General features: G+C 45.7%; 1 protein-coding gene and 1 long non-coding RNA gene across 2 annotated transcripts in view; one reads left to right on the top strand and one right to left on the bottom strand.

Moving 5' to 3' along the window:
* Positions 1-7,184, bottom strand: part of DYNLL2 (dynein light chain LC8-type 2) — a 17,877-nt gene extending 10,693 nt beyond the window's left edge. The window contains exons 1-2 of the mRNA XM_056557511.1: positions 7,031-7,184; positions 13-151 (exon numbers count right to left, since the gene is read on the bottom strand). Coding sequence (XP_056413486.1) covers positions 13-144 — 132 coding nt within the window. The 5' untranslated portion in view covers positions 145-151; positions 7,031-7,184. The remainder of the gene's footprint in view (positions 1-12; positions 152-7,030) is intronic.
* On the top strand, positions 6,750-19,827 carry LOC130356262 (uncharacterized). Its single transcript, XR_008888823.1, has 3 exons — positions 6,750-6,850; positions 18,535-18,667; positions 19,132-19,827. It is a non-coding gene; the product is annotated as an uncharacterized LOC130356262 (long non-coding RNA).

Raw genomic sequence — 19,827 nt, 5'->3', positions numbered from 1 at the left:
TGTTCAACCTACCTTCTTAATATAAGCTGCAATATCCTTCTCAATGTTATATTTCTCCATAGCTTGTGTGGCACAGTCCACTGCATCCTGCTGCATGTCCTCGGACATATCAGCATTCTTTATCACAGCCTTTCTGTCAGACATGATGCACCTAGAACAGAAAAAAAATGCAGTTACACATTCCAAAGTGGAAAATCCCATTTCACCTTCAACGCATTTTTTGGAATTTCAGAAAACTTAAAAGGGCATCTGTCATCAGTATCACATGCACTAACCTGTTGATACAGGGTTATAGAGGGGAATTTATCAAAGTGTGTGCTGTATGGATGCTTTGTCAAATTTATCACAACTAAAAAGTGACACTTACACCAAATTTAGGTTGCACTATGATAAGTTTGGAGCAGCTTACAAAACACCCAGTAAAAAGGACTTCACTACACCAGTCCAACTTCAGTTTGTTACATCAGCTTTTGTTGACCACCTTTGTTGGTGAAATTCCAGGTATCTGGCAATTTTTTTTGTCCTTTCTAGAGATGAGCAAAGTTAGTGATTTGTCACCAACTTCTCAGCAGTTGCTGACTTTAGCCTGCATAAATTAGTTCAGCTTTCAGGTGCTCCGGTGGGCTGGAAAAGGTGGACAGTCCTAGAAGACTGAGCACCTGAAAGCTGAACTCATTTATGTAGGCTAAAGTCAGCAACCGGTGAGTTGCAAGGTTCATGATGTATCGAATCACTAACTTTGCTCATCTGTAGTCCTTTTGTAACAACTCAAAGCCCTCCAGCACTTACCCATGTCAAAAATAATTTCAAATAGGGATCAACCGATAGATTTTTTTTTTTTAGGGCAGATACCGATAATCTGGAGGCTGGGGCCGATAACTTAAACCAGAATATCGGTATAAGCCATCGGCTATTAATCTCCCCCCCCCCCCCCCCCCCAGATCATTGATTTAAAGCGGGCGCTTTAAATCAATGAACTGCAGCGGCTTTTGCAGTGCCATAGGCCGCCGCCACCTGCTTCTCTCCCCCTGCCTGTCCGGGGGTCCCGAGTCCTATCACCACCACCCCTCCCACATCCCTGGTTTTATCATTACCTTTTCCTGGGGCCCACTCTAAATCTGGCTCCGGTGGTGTCCTCCTGAGCTGTGACTGTGCGCACTGACGGTGACGTCGCGTCACTCGTCATTGCGCACAGCGTAATGCAGCAGGAGCCAGAAGTAGCGTGGACCCCGGCAACAGGTAGTTATAAAACCGGGAATGGGTGAGGCAATGGGGCTGGGGCAGTGCGGTGCATTATCGGCAAGGTAATTACTGATAACGCCCAAAATCGTGAATATAGGCCAATAATATCGGCCAAACAGATAATCGGTCGATCCCTAATTTCAAGCTTTATTTAGAACTACCTTTTTTGTAAATAAAGTAGGGTCTGTGAAATGGACAAGTTTGTTAGTGTAGTTTTGTGCATGAGTGTTGCCTTTTTTGCAATTTTTTAAAAAGTCGCAGTTGAGTCAATGTCCACTACATTAACACAAAAATAAAAAACACAAGTAGATAAGGGTGAATGTTGAAAAGCTGCAAAGAAAAAAAAAGAAAAAAAAGTGATGTCTAAGTCCAGTAGTTCCCCCACTGTACAGGAGTCAATGATGAAAACCACACTACCAAATGTTCTGTAATCCCCAGTCTTTATGATAATGAGGAGCTTGCCACAAGGGGTTGTTCCCCCAAGAACTCTGTGCACAGTGATGTCCGATGTTGCTTGCCATCTCCTCGTGCCAAGCCTGCTATGCTGCAGAGTGGAGCTCCATTCTGCAGTTCAGCAAGCTTGGCACAGGGGGAGGAGACATGTCAATGAAAAAGCCAGCAAGCACTCATCTTCAGAACACCAGGCATCACCATGCATGGTGGTTGGGAACGCCACCATACCCCAAGCTCCTCATTACCATATCCAAAAGACTGGGGATTACAGAAGAAGGGAGCCACAGACCGAAGATAGGCAAGTATAGTTTCATCATTGTCACTTAATCCTGTACCAACAGGTTATAGTTTGTGTTATACTGATTACAGATTCACTTTAAAATTGCAGTGAAAATATAAAAAGGTGTACTCCTTGCCTGCTCCCCTACCATTTCCCTAGTATCCAGTCTCTGATGCAATTGTCTTTCTGGTTCCTGTGGAAAGGAACTGTCTGCTCAGCATAGTGATTGGCTTAGTATGATATTCCGGTCTGCACAAAATGTCACAGGAAGCAGTAAAGAGGAATGGTGCAGGCAAGAGAAGTATTTTTCCTAGGGCTCCCTGCCCAGAAAACCCATTTAGTCTTACAGATGTGATGTCCAGCATTAACCCTTTAGACACCACGATCAAAGTTGATGGCAGTGTCTAAAATGCTGACCACAAGTGCCGGTAGCTCAGTGGAGCCGTTTGGGACACTGGCGGCAAAATGGGGTCCCAATCATCTGAGAAGACAGGCGGGAGGATCCCTACCTGCCTCCAGGTTGTCCGATCAGCACTCCAATAATGTAGGCCTCAACAGCCTGTATTAATGGAGCGTCGATAACACTGATCAGTGCTGTGGTATACGCTCCTATGGCACAACATTGATCAGTGTCTAGAAGCAGCAAAAAAATAAAAATTTACATCTGTGGGTCTCAAGCAAAACTACAACTCCCAGCATGCCCATACAGCTTTTGGCTATGTGAAAACACTGCTACATAGAGATTAAACAAATAAGTTGAAAAATAAAAGGCAATAAATGTGAATAAATCCCCTCCCTAAATAAAAGTTTAAAACCCCCCCCCCCCCCCCCCCCATTTTTTAAATAAAAAAAACTAAAACATATGTGATATAGCCGTGTGCATAAATGTCCGAACTATTAATATAGCAGAAAAAAGATCAAAATGTCCAATCAAAAACAGGAATTGTGCCAATAAAAAAATAATAATAATTATAATATATACACACACCGCAACCACTCTACTTAGCTTTCACTCTCACTAGAGCACTAGAGTTTAAAAAATTAAAATGGGCACTGTCCCCAACATTTGTTTTGATATGTTGTAGTACTTATGTACTACAACATCTCTAATATAGTTAAAACTTTTTTTTTATTAAGATGCTTTCATTTACATTTGAAAACCAGCCACTAGGGGTCTCCCACCTACTGGCCGGCTGCATGATTAGGTGATGTCACACTTGAATTCGGATCGATGCCGGCTAGGCAATCTGTCCTAATTCATTCAGCCTGCGCTCGCTCCCTGCCTATCAGACAGGCGGGAGCGAGCGCTGTGAAAGCCAGGTCTTTAGCGCATTGGCTCCCTGGCATCACGCTGGCCCTGCCTCCCGACATGTACACGTGGCAGCGCTTGCGATGCTGCTGTCTTGTTTTATGGGATAGGGGGAGCAGGCACTGCTGCTGCTTTGTAAGATTTCAAGGCAAGCTGGGAGTTGTAGTGGTGAAACAGCTGGAGGCATCCTGTCTAGGTGAACTAAGGGCGGAAATCGGCCCCCTGCAGGCATCAGTGAAGTTGCGCCTGCTACCAGGCAGACAAGTTATTTCTAAGTAGGGATCGACCGATATTGGTTTTTTAGGGCCGATACCGATAATCGGTGGAGGTTAGGGCCGATAGCTTATACCGATATTCCGGTATAAGTTATCGGCTATTTATCCCCTGCGACACCGCTGCAGGTCATTGATTTAAAGCGGGTGCTTTAAATCAATGCACTGCAATGGCTTTTGCGGTGCCATAGGCCGACGCCACCCCCCCCCCCCCCACTTCTCTTGCCCTACCTGTCAGGGTGGTCCGGGCCATCCATCCTTCCTGTAGTGTCCGGCGGCATTCCGGGTGGAGGGTGAACCGGTCCGGGCTGTCCTTCTCCGGGGGTGCTCTTCTCCACTCCAGGCAGGCTCCGACCTAGTAACGCAGCAGATGCCACTGCGCAGTGACGCCCGTGCGCAGCGACGCCCGTGCGCAGCGACGCACCTGACGTCACGGCGTCTATGCAGCGTACTAGGCCGGAGCCTGCCCGGAGTGGAGAAGAGCATCCCTGGAGAAGGACAGCCCGGACCGGTTCATCCTCCACCCGGAATGCCGCCGGACACTACAGGAAGGATGGATGGCCCGGACCACCCCCATTCCAGCCAAGTTTAATTTTTTTTTTTTTTATTGACTCGGAGGGTGGGGCCCGACCGGTATAGGCAAAAATCCATACCATGGGAGAAAAAAAAAAAATGGTATCCGGTTCATACCGGTATACCGCCCAGCACTACGTTGGGGGGGTGCGACGCGGTGCGGGTGAGACGCGGTGGGGGCGGGGCATTATCGGCAAGGTAAGTGCCGATACCGATAATGTCCAAAAGCGTGATTATCCGCCGATAATCGGTCAATCCCTATTTCTAAGAGAGTAAAAAAATAAAAAATTTAAAGGCAGGAAGGTGGTTAGGGATAGATGGGCAATAGGCAGGGTCAGAAAAAAAAATAATAATTATATATGGAGCTACTCTCTAAATCTTATCCCCAAGATGTCAGATGGCCGGGTCCCACTGCTGGGGGCCCCCAGGATCTCGGCTGCTGAACCCACCTGTATAGCTTCCACCTCACACCAGCAACGCTGGAGGCCTTTGGATAGGGGGATAAGATGTCTAGGGGTGCGGAGTACCCCTTTAATGCTGAGCTCTGACTGTTTGCTATAGGGGCAAGTGTGAAATCAATTTGCTACAACTGACCCTCAAAGTTTAGGGAACAACATTAAAAGCAGTTTCCATATACTTCTTGAAATAACATCCCCCATATGATACCCATAGGTTTTCAACAGTCCATTTTTTTATTCAAATGCTTCCACAGGTAATTGGAGCAGCTATGTTAGTGATATTACAGGATCCTTTTTTATGGCACTTCCAGCTACTGTAAGAACAAGTAATACCTAGCCGAAGTGCTGGATCAGGCCTGCCTGCTCAACCAATAATCTTCCAAGCAAGAAGAGGGGGGGGGGGGGGGGCGACTAACACAAGTAGTCACAACAGTCCCTACAGACTCCCAAAGTACCCCTTTATGGTCTATTCACACTGCAGTATACTGCACAGGATTTTCTGCTGCAGATATCAATGTAAACTTGAATACTGTATGTGTGAATAGACCATTAAGATGTCCCGCGTTTTGCTTTGTACTATTCACGTGAATGGAGTTTGGAAAATACAATTCATATTTAGCCGATACAAGGAATTCCTGTCAATTTCACATTATGGGGGAGATTTATCAAAACCTGTGCAGAGGAAAAGTAGTCCAGTTTCCTATAGCAACCAATCAGATCGCTCCTTTCATTTTGCAGAGGCCTTCTTAAAAATGAAAGCAGCAATCTGATTGGTTGCTATGGGCAACTTTTCTTCTGCACAGGTTTTGATAAATCTGTTCCTGAATGGCTGCAACAAGTCTGACAGCACAAAACTTTGCAGAGACTATTTAGACTGCTTCCTCTGACTTTCTAGTCCACTTTATTGTGGGATGGATCAAGTAAGCCACAATACAACACAGATGTAAATACTCCATTCGCCATGAAGGCATCTTAAAGGGGTACTCCGGTGAAAACTTTTTTTTTTTAATCAACTGGTGGCAGAAAGTTAAACATATTTGTAAATTACTTCTATAAAAAAAATCTTAATCCTTCCAGTACTTATTAGCTGCTGAATGCAACAGAGGAAATTCCTTTCATTTTGGAACACTGATGACATCACGAACAGTGCTCTCTGCTGACATCTGTCCATTTTAGCAACTGTGCATTGCAGATGTATGCTAAGGGCAGCATGGTGGCTCAGTAGTTAGCACTGCTGCCTTGCAGTGCTGGGGCCTTGGGGGTCAAATCCCCCTAAGGACAACAATAAATAAAGCATTATTATAATAACAGCAGAGAGCACTGTGCTCGTGATGTCATCTGTGTTCCAAAAAGTAAGGAATTTCCTCTGTAGCATACAGCAGCTAATAAGTACTGGAAGGATTAAGATTTTTTAATAGAAGTAATTTACAAATATGTTTAACTTTCTGCCACCAGTTGAATCAAAAGGAAAAAAGGTTTTCACCGGAGTATCCCTTTAAGATAACACATCTAGATCAGTGGTCTCCAACCTGTGGACCTCCAGATGTTGCAAAACTACAACTCCTAGCATGCCCAGACAGCCGTTGGCTGTCCGGGCATGCTGGGGGTTGTAGTTTTGCAACATCTGGAGGTCCACAGGTTGGAGACCACTGATCTAGGGCCTTTCCACCAGTGAACACCCCCCCCCCCCCCCACGTGAACCATACAATGGCCATTTCTCCATTTGCTGTTCACTGACTACAGCCTATAGCAGCAGTTTTCTATGGAACAAACCATTCACAGAAATGGAACTTTTTCCACATGCTGGAGGCTGACTCTAGACAATGGACTATGTGGGTCAGATGAAGCATTAGAGGTAGCACATGTCCCTTGGCACTACTTTATTAGAGAGCCATGCTGTATACACTGCGCGGCCTGAAGTCACTCATGGTCCTCGTCTATCCAAGTGGAATGACTAATACCACAGAACACCACCAGCCTATGGAGTAAGGCGGCAGATAGCGCCAGCCTACACTTTGTATGGAAACCTCATAGGCCCCTCCACATAAGATGATGCAGCTATTACTACATGGAGAGGACCCACCCTGGTAACGGGGCACAGTACAGCCACCATGACAGGAATCCTTCCTGCTCCAGCACGGATACATAGCTGAGGGCCTCACCACGGAATGAGGGGATTGGCGGGCACGGACCTATGGGCGCAGCAAACATGCAGGAGACCGGCCAGAAGAGTATAGGCCCATCACCCGACCCCTCACCTATGGTGTATATCCGTAAGATAGTGACCAGCAGAGCTCTGCACCTCACAGAGGATCCCCGCCCACTCACCCACTTACCTTTCTGCGTAGCCCACCACCACCCACGATAAACAAGTTACCGCCCAACCTTTCCACTGGGTTTTAAGAGAAAAAGCCACCACATGTAGCGAGCGGCCATGGCTTACCTGTCACAGTGTAGCGCAGCCTCTCCGCAAGCTGTAGGTCTCTGTAGACTCGATTAGCGCTCTGACTCTCGCCGTCCCTCTGAAATAGCAGCACCGCCCCCTGCAGAGGCTCAGCCAACCGCGCCGGCTATTGGTGCTGGCCGCGCCTCCCCCAGCACTGCCGGCACTTTCCCCTCGCGCTCCTCTGCCTACATCTTATTGCATCCCACAATGCCGTGAGAAAATTGCAGGGCTCCCAACGCACAATATACGGAGTATAGCGGTATATTTACTATTATTGGAGAGTGTATATAGAGTAGAAACAATATACTTGGAATACTAACATATGTACATGTGTCCGTATCTCTCAACATATTTGCACATTGACTAAATAGGTTCCATTTACAGGGAAAAAAAGGACACCATTAGCGATACAAAATCACTAAAAATATGCCAGTATTTCCATATACAATGACCATATAGTGGTAGATACCAGCTGAACACCCATTAGCAATACAAAATCCATAGAAATATGCCCGTATTTCCATATACAATGACCATATGGTGGTAGATACCAACTGAACACCCATTAGCGATACAAAATCCATAAAAATATGCCAGTAATGCCATATACAATGACCATATGGTGGTAGATACCAACTGAACACCCATTAGCGATACAAAATCCATAAAAATATGCCAGTAATGCCATATACAATGACCATATGGTGGTAGATACCAGCTGAACACCCATTAGCGATACAAAATCCATAGAAATATGCCCGTATTTCCATATACAATGACCATATAGTGGTAGATACCAACTGAACACCCATTAGCGATACAAAATCCATAAAAACATGCCAGTATTTCCATATACAATGACCATATAGTGGTAGATACCAGCTGAACACCCATTAGCGATACAAAATCCATAGAAATATGCCCGTATTTCCATATACAATGACCATATGGTGGTAAATACCAGCTGAACACCCATTAGCGATACAAAATCCATAAAAATATGCCCGTATTTCCATATACAATGACCATATGGTGGTAGATACCAGCTGAACACCCATTAGCGATACAAAATCCATAAAAATATGCCAGTAATGCCATATACAATGACCATATGGTGGTAGATACCAACTGAACACCCATTAGCGATACAAAATCCATAAAAATATGCCAGTAATGCCATATACAATGACCATATGGTGGTAGATACCAGCTGAACACCCATTAGCGATACAAAATCCATAGAAATATGCCCGTATTTCCATATACAATGACCATATAGTGGTAGATACCAACTGAACACCCATTAGCGATACAAAATCCATAAAAACATGCCAGTATTTCCATATACAATGACCATATAGAGGTAGATACCAGCTGAACACCCATTAGCGATACAAAATCCATAGAAATATGCCCGTATTTCCATATACAATGACCATATGGTGGTAAATACCAGCTGAACACCCATTAGCGATACAAAATCCATAGAAATATGCCCGTATTTCCATATACAATGACCATATGGTGGTAGATACCAGCTGAACACCCATTAGCGATACAAAATCCATAAAAATATGCCAGTAATGCCATATACAATGACCATATGGTGGTAGATACCAGCTGAACACCCATTAGCGATACAAAATCCATAGAAATATGCCCGTATTTCCATATACAATGACCATATAGTGGTAGATACCAACTAAACATCCATTAGCGATACAAAATCCATAAAAACATGCCAGTATTTCCATATACAATGACCATATGGTGGTAGATACCAACTGAACACCCATTAGCGATACAAAATCCATAAAAATATGCCAGTAATGCCATAAACAATGACCATATGGTGGTAGATACCAACTGAACACCCATTAGCGATACAAAATCCATAAAAATATGCCAGTAATGCCATATACAATGACCATATGGTGGTAGATACCAGCTGAACACCCATTAGCCATACAAAATCCATAGAAATATGCCAGTATTTCCATATACAATGACCATATAGGGGTAGATACCAGCTGAACACCCATTAGCGATACAAAATCCATAGAAATATGCCAGTATTTCCATATACAATGACCATATAGTGGTAGATACCAGCTGAACACCCATTAGCGATACAAAATCCATAGAAATATGCCAGTATTTCCGTATACAATGACCATATAGTGGTAGATACCAGCTGAAAACCCATTAGCGATACAAAATCCATAAAAATATGCCAGTAATGCCATATACAATGACCATATGGTGGTAGATACCAACTGAACATTGGTTCTGCACACAGTACTACTGATAACAGTTACATTTAGTGACTCACAGGGGACGTCTTCTTAAAGTGAACCACAAAGGGCATCTTCTCTAATGGAAGTCATTTACTTTAAAGGGGTTAAGGATAGGGGATAAGATCTTTGATTGTGGGAGTCCCAAGATCTCCCACAGCAACCGGCGTTCTAAACAAATGCAGGGTTCCTGCGACAGTGGTCGTGACATCACGGCCACGCCCCCTCCTGATGTCACATCACACTTCCTCTATTCATGTCTATGGGAGAGGGCGTGTCAGCTGACAGTCCCAAGATCTCCCACAGCAAATGGCGTTCTAAACAAATGCAGGGTTCCTGCGACAGTGGTAGTGACATCACGGCCACGCCCCCTCCTGATGTCACATCACACTTCCTCTATTCATGTCTATGGGAGAGGGCGTGTCGGCCGACACGACCCCTCCCATAGTCATGAATGGAGGGGGCGCGGTGTGATGTCAGGAGGGGGCTTGGCTGTTCCATCACAATCACGGCCTCCGGCTCCTAGGGTTCTGAACAAGATATTCAGAATGCTGGAGCCCAGGAGTACCCCTTTAACTTTTCTACACTGTCTGGCCTAGACTACCATAAAGATTTCTCCCAACCAAAACTTATCTCCACAGAACTTCCCAGACACACATTTTATGCCCCATTCTCTAGCACAATACCCACCTTTTTACAAACTCCCCACGTGTATTGCTCCGCACAGTAATGGAGCCCACTTTGTACCCCCATATATAGTTGTAGGCCCCCTCTGTGCCACCATATCGTTGTAAGCCCATTCTGTGTCCCTATATATAGTTGTAGGCCCTCTGTGCCCCCCAGATACAGTATTAGGCTCCTCTGCGCCCCCATATACAGTTGTAGGCCCCCTCTGTGCCACCATATGGTTGTAGGCCCATTCTGTGTCCCTATATATATTTGTAGGCCCTCTGTGCCCTCAGATACAGTCTTAGGCCCCTCTGTGCCACCATATAGGCCCCTCTGTGCCCCCATATACCCATATATAGTTGTAGGCCCCCTCTGTGCCACCATATGGTTGTAGGCCCATTCTGTGCCCCTATATATATATATATTTGTAGGCTCTCTGTGCCCCCAGATACAGTATTAGGCACCTCTGTGCCCCCATATAGGCCCCTCTGTGCCCCCATATACCCATATATAGTTGTAGGCCCCCTCTGTGCCACCATATGGTTGTAGGCCCATTCTGTGTCCCTATATATATTTGTAGGCCCTCTGTGCCCCCAGATACAGTATTAGGCCCCTCTGTGCCCCCATATAGGCCCCTCTGTGCCCCATATACCCATATATAGTTGTAGCCCCACCTTGCATGCCCTTGGAAATACCTAATTTATATAGCTATTTTCCATTTCACAACGAAATCCTTTTTTTCTCTCTTTTTTATGTCGCCATGTTCTAACAGCCATAACTTTTTTATTTTTTATATCACATCATTGAGTGAGAGCTCATTTTTATTGGTACTTTTTATTGGCACCATTTGTTGATGCAAGCTGCCTTTTGATCATTCGGTCTAATTGGACTGATTGGGCCAGGCACCAATCACTGGTGCACTGGCCCTTTAAATCTTAGAGAGCTGGCGCGTGCGCTCCCTAGAGAGCAGAGCCGCGCGCGCCAGAACGTGACAGCCGGGGACCGGGACGGGTAAGTGGCTTGGGATGCGATTCGCGAGCGGGCGCGTCCCGCTATGCGAATCGCATCCCCATCGTGAATGTCAGTGCAGCGCTCCCGGTCAGCGGATCTGACCGGGGCGCTGCAGAGAGGAGAACGCCGCGAGCGCTCCGGGGAGGAGCAGGGACCCGGAGCGCTCGGCGTAACAGCTATTTTCCCTGGTCCCCTAGCAAAATGATGGGGAAAGAGCAGGTGCGGCGCTGCTGAGCATGGTGCCGGGATCCAAAGAGGCCTACTCAGCTTCAGTTACTGCACTCCTTCCCCTCTACACCTCTTTGTCACCCTCTGTCACGCCTTAAAGGGGTATTCCGGGCAAAAACATTTTATCCCCTATCCAAAGGATAGGGGATAAGATGCCTGATCGCTGGGGGCCCGCCGTGACATAGACATGAATGGAGGGGGCGTGGCGTGACATCACTTCCCCAGTCCCGGAAACCTGGAGGTTTCCGAAACTGAAGACGCAGCTGCCGCATAGAATGCGGGTGCTGCAGGGAGGTCGGGGGGATCCCAGCGGCGGGCCCCCCACGATCAGACATCTTATCCCCTATCCTTTGGATAGGGGATAAAATGTTTTTGCCCGGAATACACCTTTAACCCCTTAAGGACCCAGCCAATTTTCACTGTAGGACCCGGCCATTTTTTGCACATCTGACCACTTTCACTATAAGCGTTAATAACTCTGGGATGCTTTTACCTTTCATTCTGATTCCGAGATTGTTTTTTTGTGACAAATTCTACTTTATGTTAGTGGTAAAATGTTGTCGAAAGTTCATTGCATCATTTCTTGGTGAATAATTCCAAAATTTGATGAAAAAATTGAAAATTTTGCATTTTTTTTACTTTAAAGCTCTCTGCTTACAAGGAAAATGAATATTCCAAATAAATGATATATTGATTCACATATACAATATGTCTACTTTATGTTTGCATCATAAACTTGACATGTTTTTACTTTTGGAAGACATCAGAGGGCTTCAAAGTTCAGCAGCAATTTTCCAATTTTTCACAAAATTTTCAAAATCGAAATTTTTCAGGGACCAGTTCTGTTTGAAGTGGATTTGAAGGGCCTTCTTATTAGAAATACCTCATAAATGACCCCATTATAAAAACTGCACCCCTCAAAGTATTCAAAATTACATTAAAAAGGTTTGTTAACCCTTTAGGTGTTTCACAGGAATAGCAGCAAATTGAAGGAGAAAATTCAAAATCTTCATTTTTTACGCTGGCATGTTCTTGTAGACCCAGTTATTGAATTTTTACAAGGGGTAAAAGGAGATAAATCTTCCTAAAATGTGTAACCCAATTTCTCTCGAGTTAGAAAATACCTCATATGTGTATGTCAAGTGTTTGGCGGGCGCAGTAGAGGGTTCAGAAGGGAAGGAGTGACAATGGGATTTTGGAGAGTGAGTTTTTATGAAATGGCTTTTGGGGGGCATGTCACATTTAGGAAGCCCCTATGGTGCCAGAACAGCAAAAAAAACAAAAAAAAAAACACATGGCATACTATTTTGGAAACTACACCCCTCAAGGCACGTAACAAGGGGTCAGTGAGCCTTAACACCCCACAGGTGTTTGACGACTTTTCGTTAAATTTGGATGTGTAAATGATTATTTATTTTTTCACTAAAATGCTAGTTTTCCCTCAAATTACATTTTTTTTACAAGGCATAATACGACAAAATGCCCCCCAAAATTTGTGACCCCATCTCTTCTGAGTATGGAAATACTGCTTCCCTTCTGAGCCCTCTACTGCGACGTCAAGTGCTCTGCTGGCGCTCTACAATGCTCAGAAGAGAAGGAGCGCCATTGAGCTTATGGGAAAAAAATTGTTTGTAATGGAAGTCAGGGGCCATGTGCATTTACAAAGCCCCCCATGGTGCCAGAACAGTGGAACCCCCCCCCCACATGTGAGCCACACACCTCACAGAATTTAATAAGAGATGCCGTGAGTATTTACATCCCACTGGCATTTGACAGATCTTTGGAACAGTGGGCTGTGCAAATAAAAAATAAAATTTTTCATTTTCACGGACTACTGTTCCAAAAATCTGTCAGACACCTGTGGAGCGTAAATTCTCACTGAACCCCTTATTACATTATGTGAGGGGTGTAGTTTCCAAAATGGGGTCACATGTGGGTATTTCTTTTTTTGCGTTTATGGCAGAACCGCTATAAAATCAGCCACCCCTGTGCAAATCACCAATTTAGGCCTCAAATGTACATAGTGCGCTCTCACTCCTGAGCCTTGTTGTGCACCCGCAGAGCATTTTACGCCCACATATGGGGTGTTTACGTATTCAGGAGAAATTGTGTTACAAATTTTGGGGGTCTTTTTTTCCCTTTTAACGATTGTGAAAATAAAAAGTATGGGGCAACACCAGCAGTTATTGTAAATTTTTATTTTTTTTACACTAACAAGCTGGTGTAGCCCCCAACTTTTCCTTTTCATAAGGGATAAAAGGAAAAAAAGCCCCCCCAAAATTTGTAGTGCAATTTCTCCCGAGTACGGAAATACCCCATATGTGGCCCTAAACTGTTTCCTTGAAATACAACAGGGCTCCGAAGTGAGAGAGCGCCATGCACATTTGAGGACTAAATTAGGGATTGCATAGGGGTAGACATAGGGGTATTCTATGCCAGTGATTCCCAAACAGGGTGCCTCCAGCTGTTGCTAAATTCCCAGCATGCCTGGAGAGTCAGTGGCTGTCCGGTAATGCTGGGAGTTGTTGTTTTGCAACAGCTGGAGGCTCCGTTTTGGAAACACTGCCATACAATGCGTTTTTAATTTTTATTGGGGGGGACAGTGTACAGGGGTGTATATGTTGTGTTTTACCCTTTATTATGTGTTAGTGTAGTGTAATGTAGTGTTTTTAGGGCACATTCACACTGGCAGCGGTTTACGGTGAGTTTCCCGCTAGGAGTTTGCGCTGCGGTGAAAAATTTGCCGCAGCCCAAACTTGAAGCAGGAAACTTACTGTAAACCTGCCCGTGTGAATGTACCCTGTACGTTCTCATGGGGGGGGGGGGGGGGGGGGGGGGCAAACCTCCAGCTGTTTCAAAACTACAACTCCCAGCATGTACTGACAGACCGTGCATGCTGTGAGTTGTAGTTTTGCAACAGCTGGAGGCACACTGGTTGGTTCTGTTACCTAACTCAGTATATTCCAACCAGTCTGCCTCCAGCTGTTGCAAAACTACAACTCCCAGCATGTACTGATCGCCGAAGGGCATGATGTAGTTATGCAATAGCTGGAGGTACACAACTACAACTCCCAGCATGCCGAGACAGCTGTTTGGGCATGCTGGGATTTGCAGTTTTGCAACATCTGGAGGGTTACAGTTTTATAGAACACTGCAAAGTGATCTCCAAACTGTGGTCCTCCAGCTGTTGAAAAACTACAAATCCCAGCATGCCCAGACAGCAAACAGCTGTTTGGGCATGCTAGGAGTTGTAGTTTTGCAACATCTGGAGGGCTACAGTTAGAGACCACTGTATAATGGTCTCAAACTGTACTCTCCAGATGTTGCTAGGCAACTCACCGGCTTCCGTACGATCCAGCCGCACGACGTCGCCGCCTGCCGATCTCCGTCGCCCGCAGCCTCCGTCGCCCGCCCGGACGGGTAAGTGGATCTTCGGTGCCGGTCCCCATCGTTTCCCCCGTCCTGCCCCGCCTATTGTGGGTGGGCAGGACGGGGAAAACGAAAGTTAACCCCCGATCTGCTATTGGTGGTCGCATCTAGACCACCAATAGCAGGGATAGCCCTGCCACCTCACTCCTATCCCTTCAGGGAGATTGTGTGTGTCTTAGACAACCGCAAACCCCCTTATATTCCGGGTCACCGGGTCGCCATAGACCCGTAATGACCCGGAATCGCGCAAATCGTAAGTGTGAATTCACTTGCGATTTGCTGCGATCGCCTACATGGGGGGGGGGGGGGTCTGATGACCCCCCTTGGCGTCTGCACGGGATGCCTGCTGAATGATTTCAGCAGGCATTCCGGTCCGATCGGCGCGCGGCGGGGGCTGGAATTCTCCATGACGTACGCCTACGTCATGGGTCCTTAAGTACCAGGGTGTCATGACGTAGGCATACGTCAAGGGTCCTTAAGGGGTTAAATATAGTTATAATACTATTAGAGTACGGTCACACGTGCAGGATCTTCTGCATATATGATGTGTACTATTTGAGGCTGCAGTTTTTAATCTATGTTCAGTCAATAAGTTTACATTGAAATCTGCAGCTTCAAATAGTGCGCATCAATTATGCAGAAGATCCTGTATGTGTGACCCTAGCCTTAGTATAGATAAGTGCGCACCTCTTCTATTAACTCTGTTAATACTATCAGTATAAATAGAGGAGGAATTTTCTATACCAATAGTATTTTATATATCTAGTATCTACATATATATATATATATATATATATATATATATATATATATATCACTGCTTTGTGTATGGCCACAAAAGATGTAAGGGGTGATGAACGGCATTGCCTCTTAACTCCTTCTTGGCTGACTTGGCAGAAGGCTTACATTGCATTCCCAGCTCAGGAGCCTTCTGCTCTTAAACTTGAAATCCTTTTTAGAGCAGGGACTCCTGTCAGGGCTCCTATATAGTGAACAGCAGTGCACTGTACACCCAGGGCAACCCTTTGGGGTGTGTGAGCCGTGCAGCCGCACAGGGCGCCATAGCAACAGGGGCGCCGGGTGTCCGACACAGCTCGCAGCCCCCGTCACATTCTGGACATCCCTGTGTCCCGAAAAATCTTTTCAGGACACAAAGATGTCCCGGCGGTTACCTCTCTGCGGCGGTCCCCGCGTTAACTTTAAAAACGCAGGGGCCGCCGGGAGGTAGCGCATGCAGGGACGTCATTGACATCCCGTACGTGCGCCCATAGGAGAAAAGCAGAGCGGAGCGGAGCATTGAGGAGGACGCACGCGCATGGTGAGTCACCAGCGGCATGTCATCTTCAGTGTTCCGACCTCTGCTCCCCGATCCTGGGACCTACTGCTATGGCCCGGGGTCCCCGGACCGGAGGAGCGGTGGTCGGAACACTGAAGTGGGGCAGTAAACATGCATACAGCCCCCAGCCATACACTATATGGCTGAAGGCTGTATGTCTGTAGGGGAACTGTACTGCACCTAATGTGGGGAGCTATACTGCACCTAATGTGGGGAGCTATACTGCACCTAATGTGGGGGAACTATACTGCACCTAATGTGGGGAACTATAGTGCACCTAATGTGGTTAACTATACTGCACCTAATGTGGGGGAACTGTAATGCACCTAATATGGGGAACTATACTGCCAACCTAATATGGGGAACTATACTGCACCTAATGTGGGGAACTATACTACACCTGATGTGGGGAACTATACTGCACCTAATGTGGGGAACTATACTGCACCTAATGTGGGGAACTGTACTGCACCTAATGTGGGGGAACTCTACTGCACCTAATATGGGTGAACTGTACTGCACATCTAATGTGGGGAACTGTACTGCACCTAATGTGGGGGAACTGTACTGCCAACCTAATGTGGGGGAACTGTACTGCACCTAATGTGGGGGAACTGTACTGCCAACCTAATGTGGGGGAACTGTACTGCACCTAATGTTGGGGAACTGTACTGCACCTTATGTGGGGGAACTGTACTGCCAACCTAATGTGGGGGAACTGTACTGCCAACCTAATGTGGGGGAACTGTACTGCCAACCTAATGTGGGGGAACTGTACTGCCAACCTAAAGTGGGGGGGGGGGGACCTGTACTGCACACCCAATGTGGGGGAACTGTACTGCACACCTAATGTGGGGGAAATGTACTGCACACCTAATGTTGGGGAACTGTACTGCCCATCTAATGTGGGGGAACTGTACTGCCAACCTAATGTGGGGGAACTGTACTGCCAACCTAATGTGGGGGAACTGTACTGCACACCTAATGTGGGGGAACTGTACTGCACACCTAATGTGGGGGAACTGTACTGCCAACCTAATGTGGGGGAACTGTACTGCCAACCTAATGTGGGGAACTGTACTGCCCATCTAATGTGGGGGAACTGTACTGACAACCTAATGTAGGGGGAACTGTACTGCACACCTAATGTGGGGGAAATGTACTGCACACCTAATGTTGGGGAACTGTACTGCCCATCTAATGTGGGGGAACTGTACTGCCTACCTAATGTGGGGGAACTGTACTGCCAACCTAATGTGGGGGAACTGTACTGCACACCTAATGTGGGGGAACTGTACTGCACACCTAATGTGGGGGAACTGTACTGCCAACCTAATGTGGGGGAACTGTACTGCCAACCTAATGTGGGGAACTGTACTGCCCATCTAATGTGGGGGAACTGTACTGACAACCTAATGTAGGGTAACTGTACTGCCAACCTAATGTGCGGGGAACTGTACTGCCAACCTAATATGGGGGAACTTCTACTGCCAACCTAATGTGTGGGGACTTATACTGCCAACCTAAAGTGTGGGGACTTATACTGCCAACCTAATGTGCGGGGACTTATACTGCCAACCTAATGTGGGGGACTTATACTGCCAACCTAAGTCTGATTAAGGGGGACTGGTGAAGGGGGAGGGTCTGATTAAGGGGTGAAGGGGGGAAATGGTCTGATTATGAGTGACAGGGGACTGAGTAATAAGAACATGGGACTGGTGAAGGGGGGGGGTCTGAGCCTTCTTAAGGGGGACTGGTGAAAATATTTGTTACAAAGATTTTTTTCCTCTTTTTGTATGTTTATGGAGTAATGGAGGGTGGGGGCGCCACAAGGTTAGCTCGCACAGGGCGCCTGAACACCTAAGGCCAGCCCTGTGTACACCGCTGTTTACTGTACAGGCTGCGGAGTTAATAGCATCACCATTGAACTCCTTACACTCCATAATCTGGGCACTGCAACAAACCCATGGAGTGCAGAACCCGCACATTTATTGAGAGTTTAGTAGCATATTTGCTTAAAATTTTAATCTATGGGGAGATTTATCAAAACCTGGCTCTGAGATATCCTCTCTGGATGAAACATCTAGAACCAACCTATTGGCTCACACAATGAAGAAACCTGCTGATGATCAGGTGAGGTTCATCAGCACATATAACACCCGATGGCGTCAAATACAGAGGGCCTTACAAAAACATTGGGCTATCTTACGGATGGACCCGGTGCTATCAAAATACTTACCTGAAAAAGCCGCAATAACTTATCGACGCTCCAAAAATTTGAGAGACATCTTGGTTCACAGCCACCACAGGGACAAAAAGACACAAAATGTGTTTGGTACAAAAGGCCCCAAATGGGGCAGTAAACCTTGCGGTGGCTGTGTAGCATGCCTTAACATGGAAAGAGCTCTAGACTTCAGGGACTCCAGTGGAGCCAGGAGTTATAAAATAACACAAGCAATCAATTGTTGTACTCCAGGGGTTGTCTACTGTGCCCGATGCCCTTGCAACTTGATGTATATAGGCCTTACTTCTAGGGAGCTGAGAAGACGTATTCGGGAACACGTCTTGGGTATTGAAGCTGCTAAAAATGAAGATGACATGAATCAATTGAAGACGATACCAAGACACTTTAAGGAGTACCACTCATGTGACAGCAGTCTCTTGAAGGTAAGGGGGATCGACAAAGTTATGGTGGGCCCTAGAGGGGGAAACTGGAAAAGAATATTAGCGCAGAAGGAGGCACGTTGGATTTTTGACTTAAAAACCATTACCCCATGGGGACTAAAGGAAAATAATAGTTATACATCTTTTTTGTGATGTACTTGGTGTATAATACATTGTAATCTGTTCTGTATACATATTTTTAGTTTTGGGGTTTTAGCTTTATTTTAACAGGACATTTCATCATAGACAGTTAGGACCTATTTATTTTACACACTTACTCATTGTTGTTGTTGTTTTTTGTTGTTTTCTTGTTTTTTGTTGTTTGTTTTTTGTCGTTTGTTTTGTGTTTGTTGCTGTTTCTTGTTGGTTTTTTGGTGTTTGTTCATTGTGTCTTATGTGTTTGGCTGTTTCTTTGTTTGTCTCTTTTTTTATGTTTATTTGTTTGTCTGTTTGTTGTTTGTTTGTAGCTTGGTCTGTGTGTTTTTTAGATCCTGGAAGAAGTGTCAGCTTGATGTGGACCGGAAGGCACTAGTGAAGCACCTTTCATGGCCAGATGACTTATTAATTTTGTCATGATATGGCCCTTATTGTCCCATTTTAATATTTAGTATGCTACCCCTAGGGGTATGATGGGTGGGGCATGCTTTACAAAAAATGTTTTATTATAATAATTTTCATGATAATAACTTTATAACTAGATCGGTATATGTATTGATATTTATTATAGTTGCTTCTATATATTGCACTTTATTCTAGTGCACTTTTTTGAATAATAGCTTATCTATACAGCACTTTATCTCAGTACACTGTATGATTACAAGTAACAACGATTGATATTTATATTTATCAATTTTATTTATTTTTGTCACGATGCCGGCTGGCAGGAGGTGGATCCTCTGTGCCAGAGAGGGATTGGCGTGGACCGTGCTAGTGGACCGGTTCTAAGGTACTACTGGTGTTCACCAGAGCCCGCCGCAAAGCGGGATGGTCTTGCTGCAGCGGTAGTAACCAGGTCGTATCCACTAGCAACGGCTCAACCTCTCTGACTGCTGAAGATAGGCGCGGTACAAGGGAGTAGACAAAAGCAAGGTCGGACGTAGCAGAAGGTCGGGGCAGGCAGCAAGGATCGTAGTCAGGGGCAACGGCAGGAGGTCTGGAACACA

This window comes from Hyla sarda, chromosome 2 (genome assembly GCF_029499605.1).
Source record: "Hyla sarda isolate aHylSar1 chromosome 2, aHylSar1.hap1, whole genome shotgun sequence".
Taxonomy (NCBI): domain Eukaryota; kingdom Metazoa; phylum Chordata; class Amphibia; order Anura; family Hylidae; genus Hyla; species Hyla sarda.
Note: the sequence above shows the minus strand (reverse complement) of the source record. Positions and strands in the feature narration are given on the sequence as shown.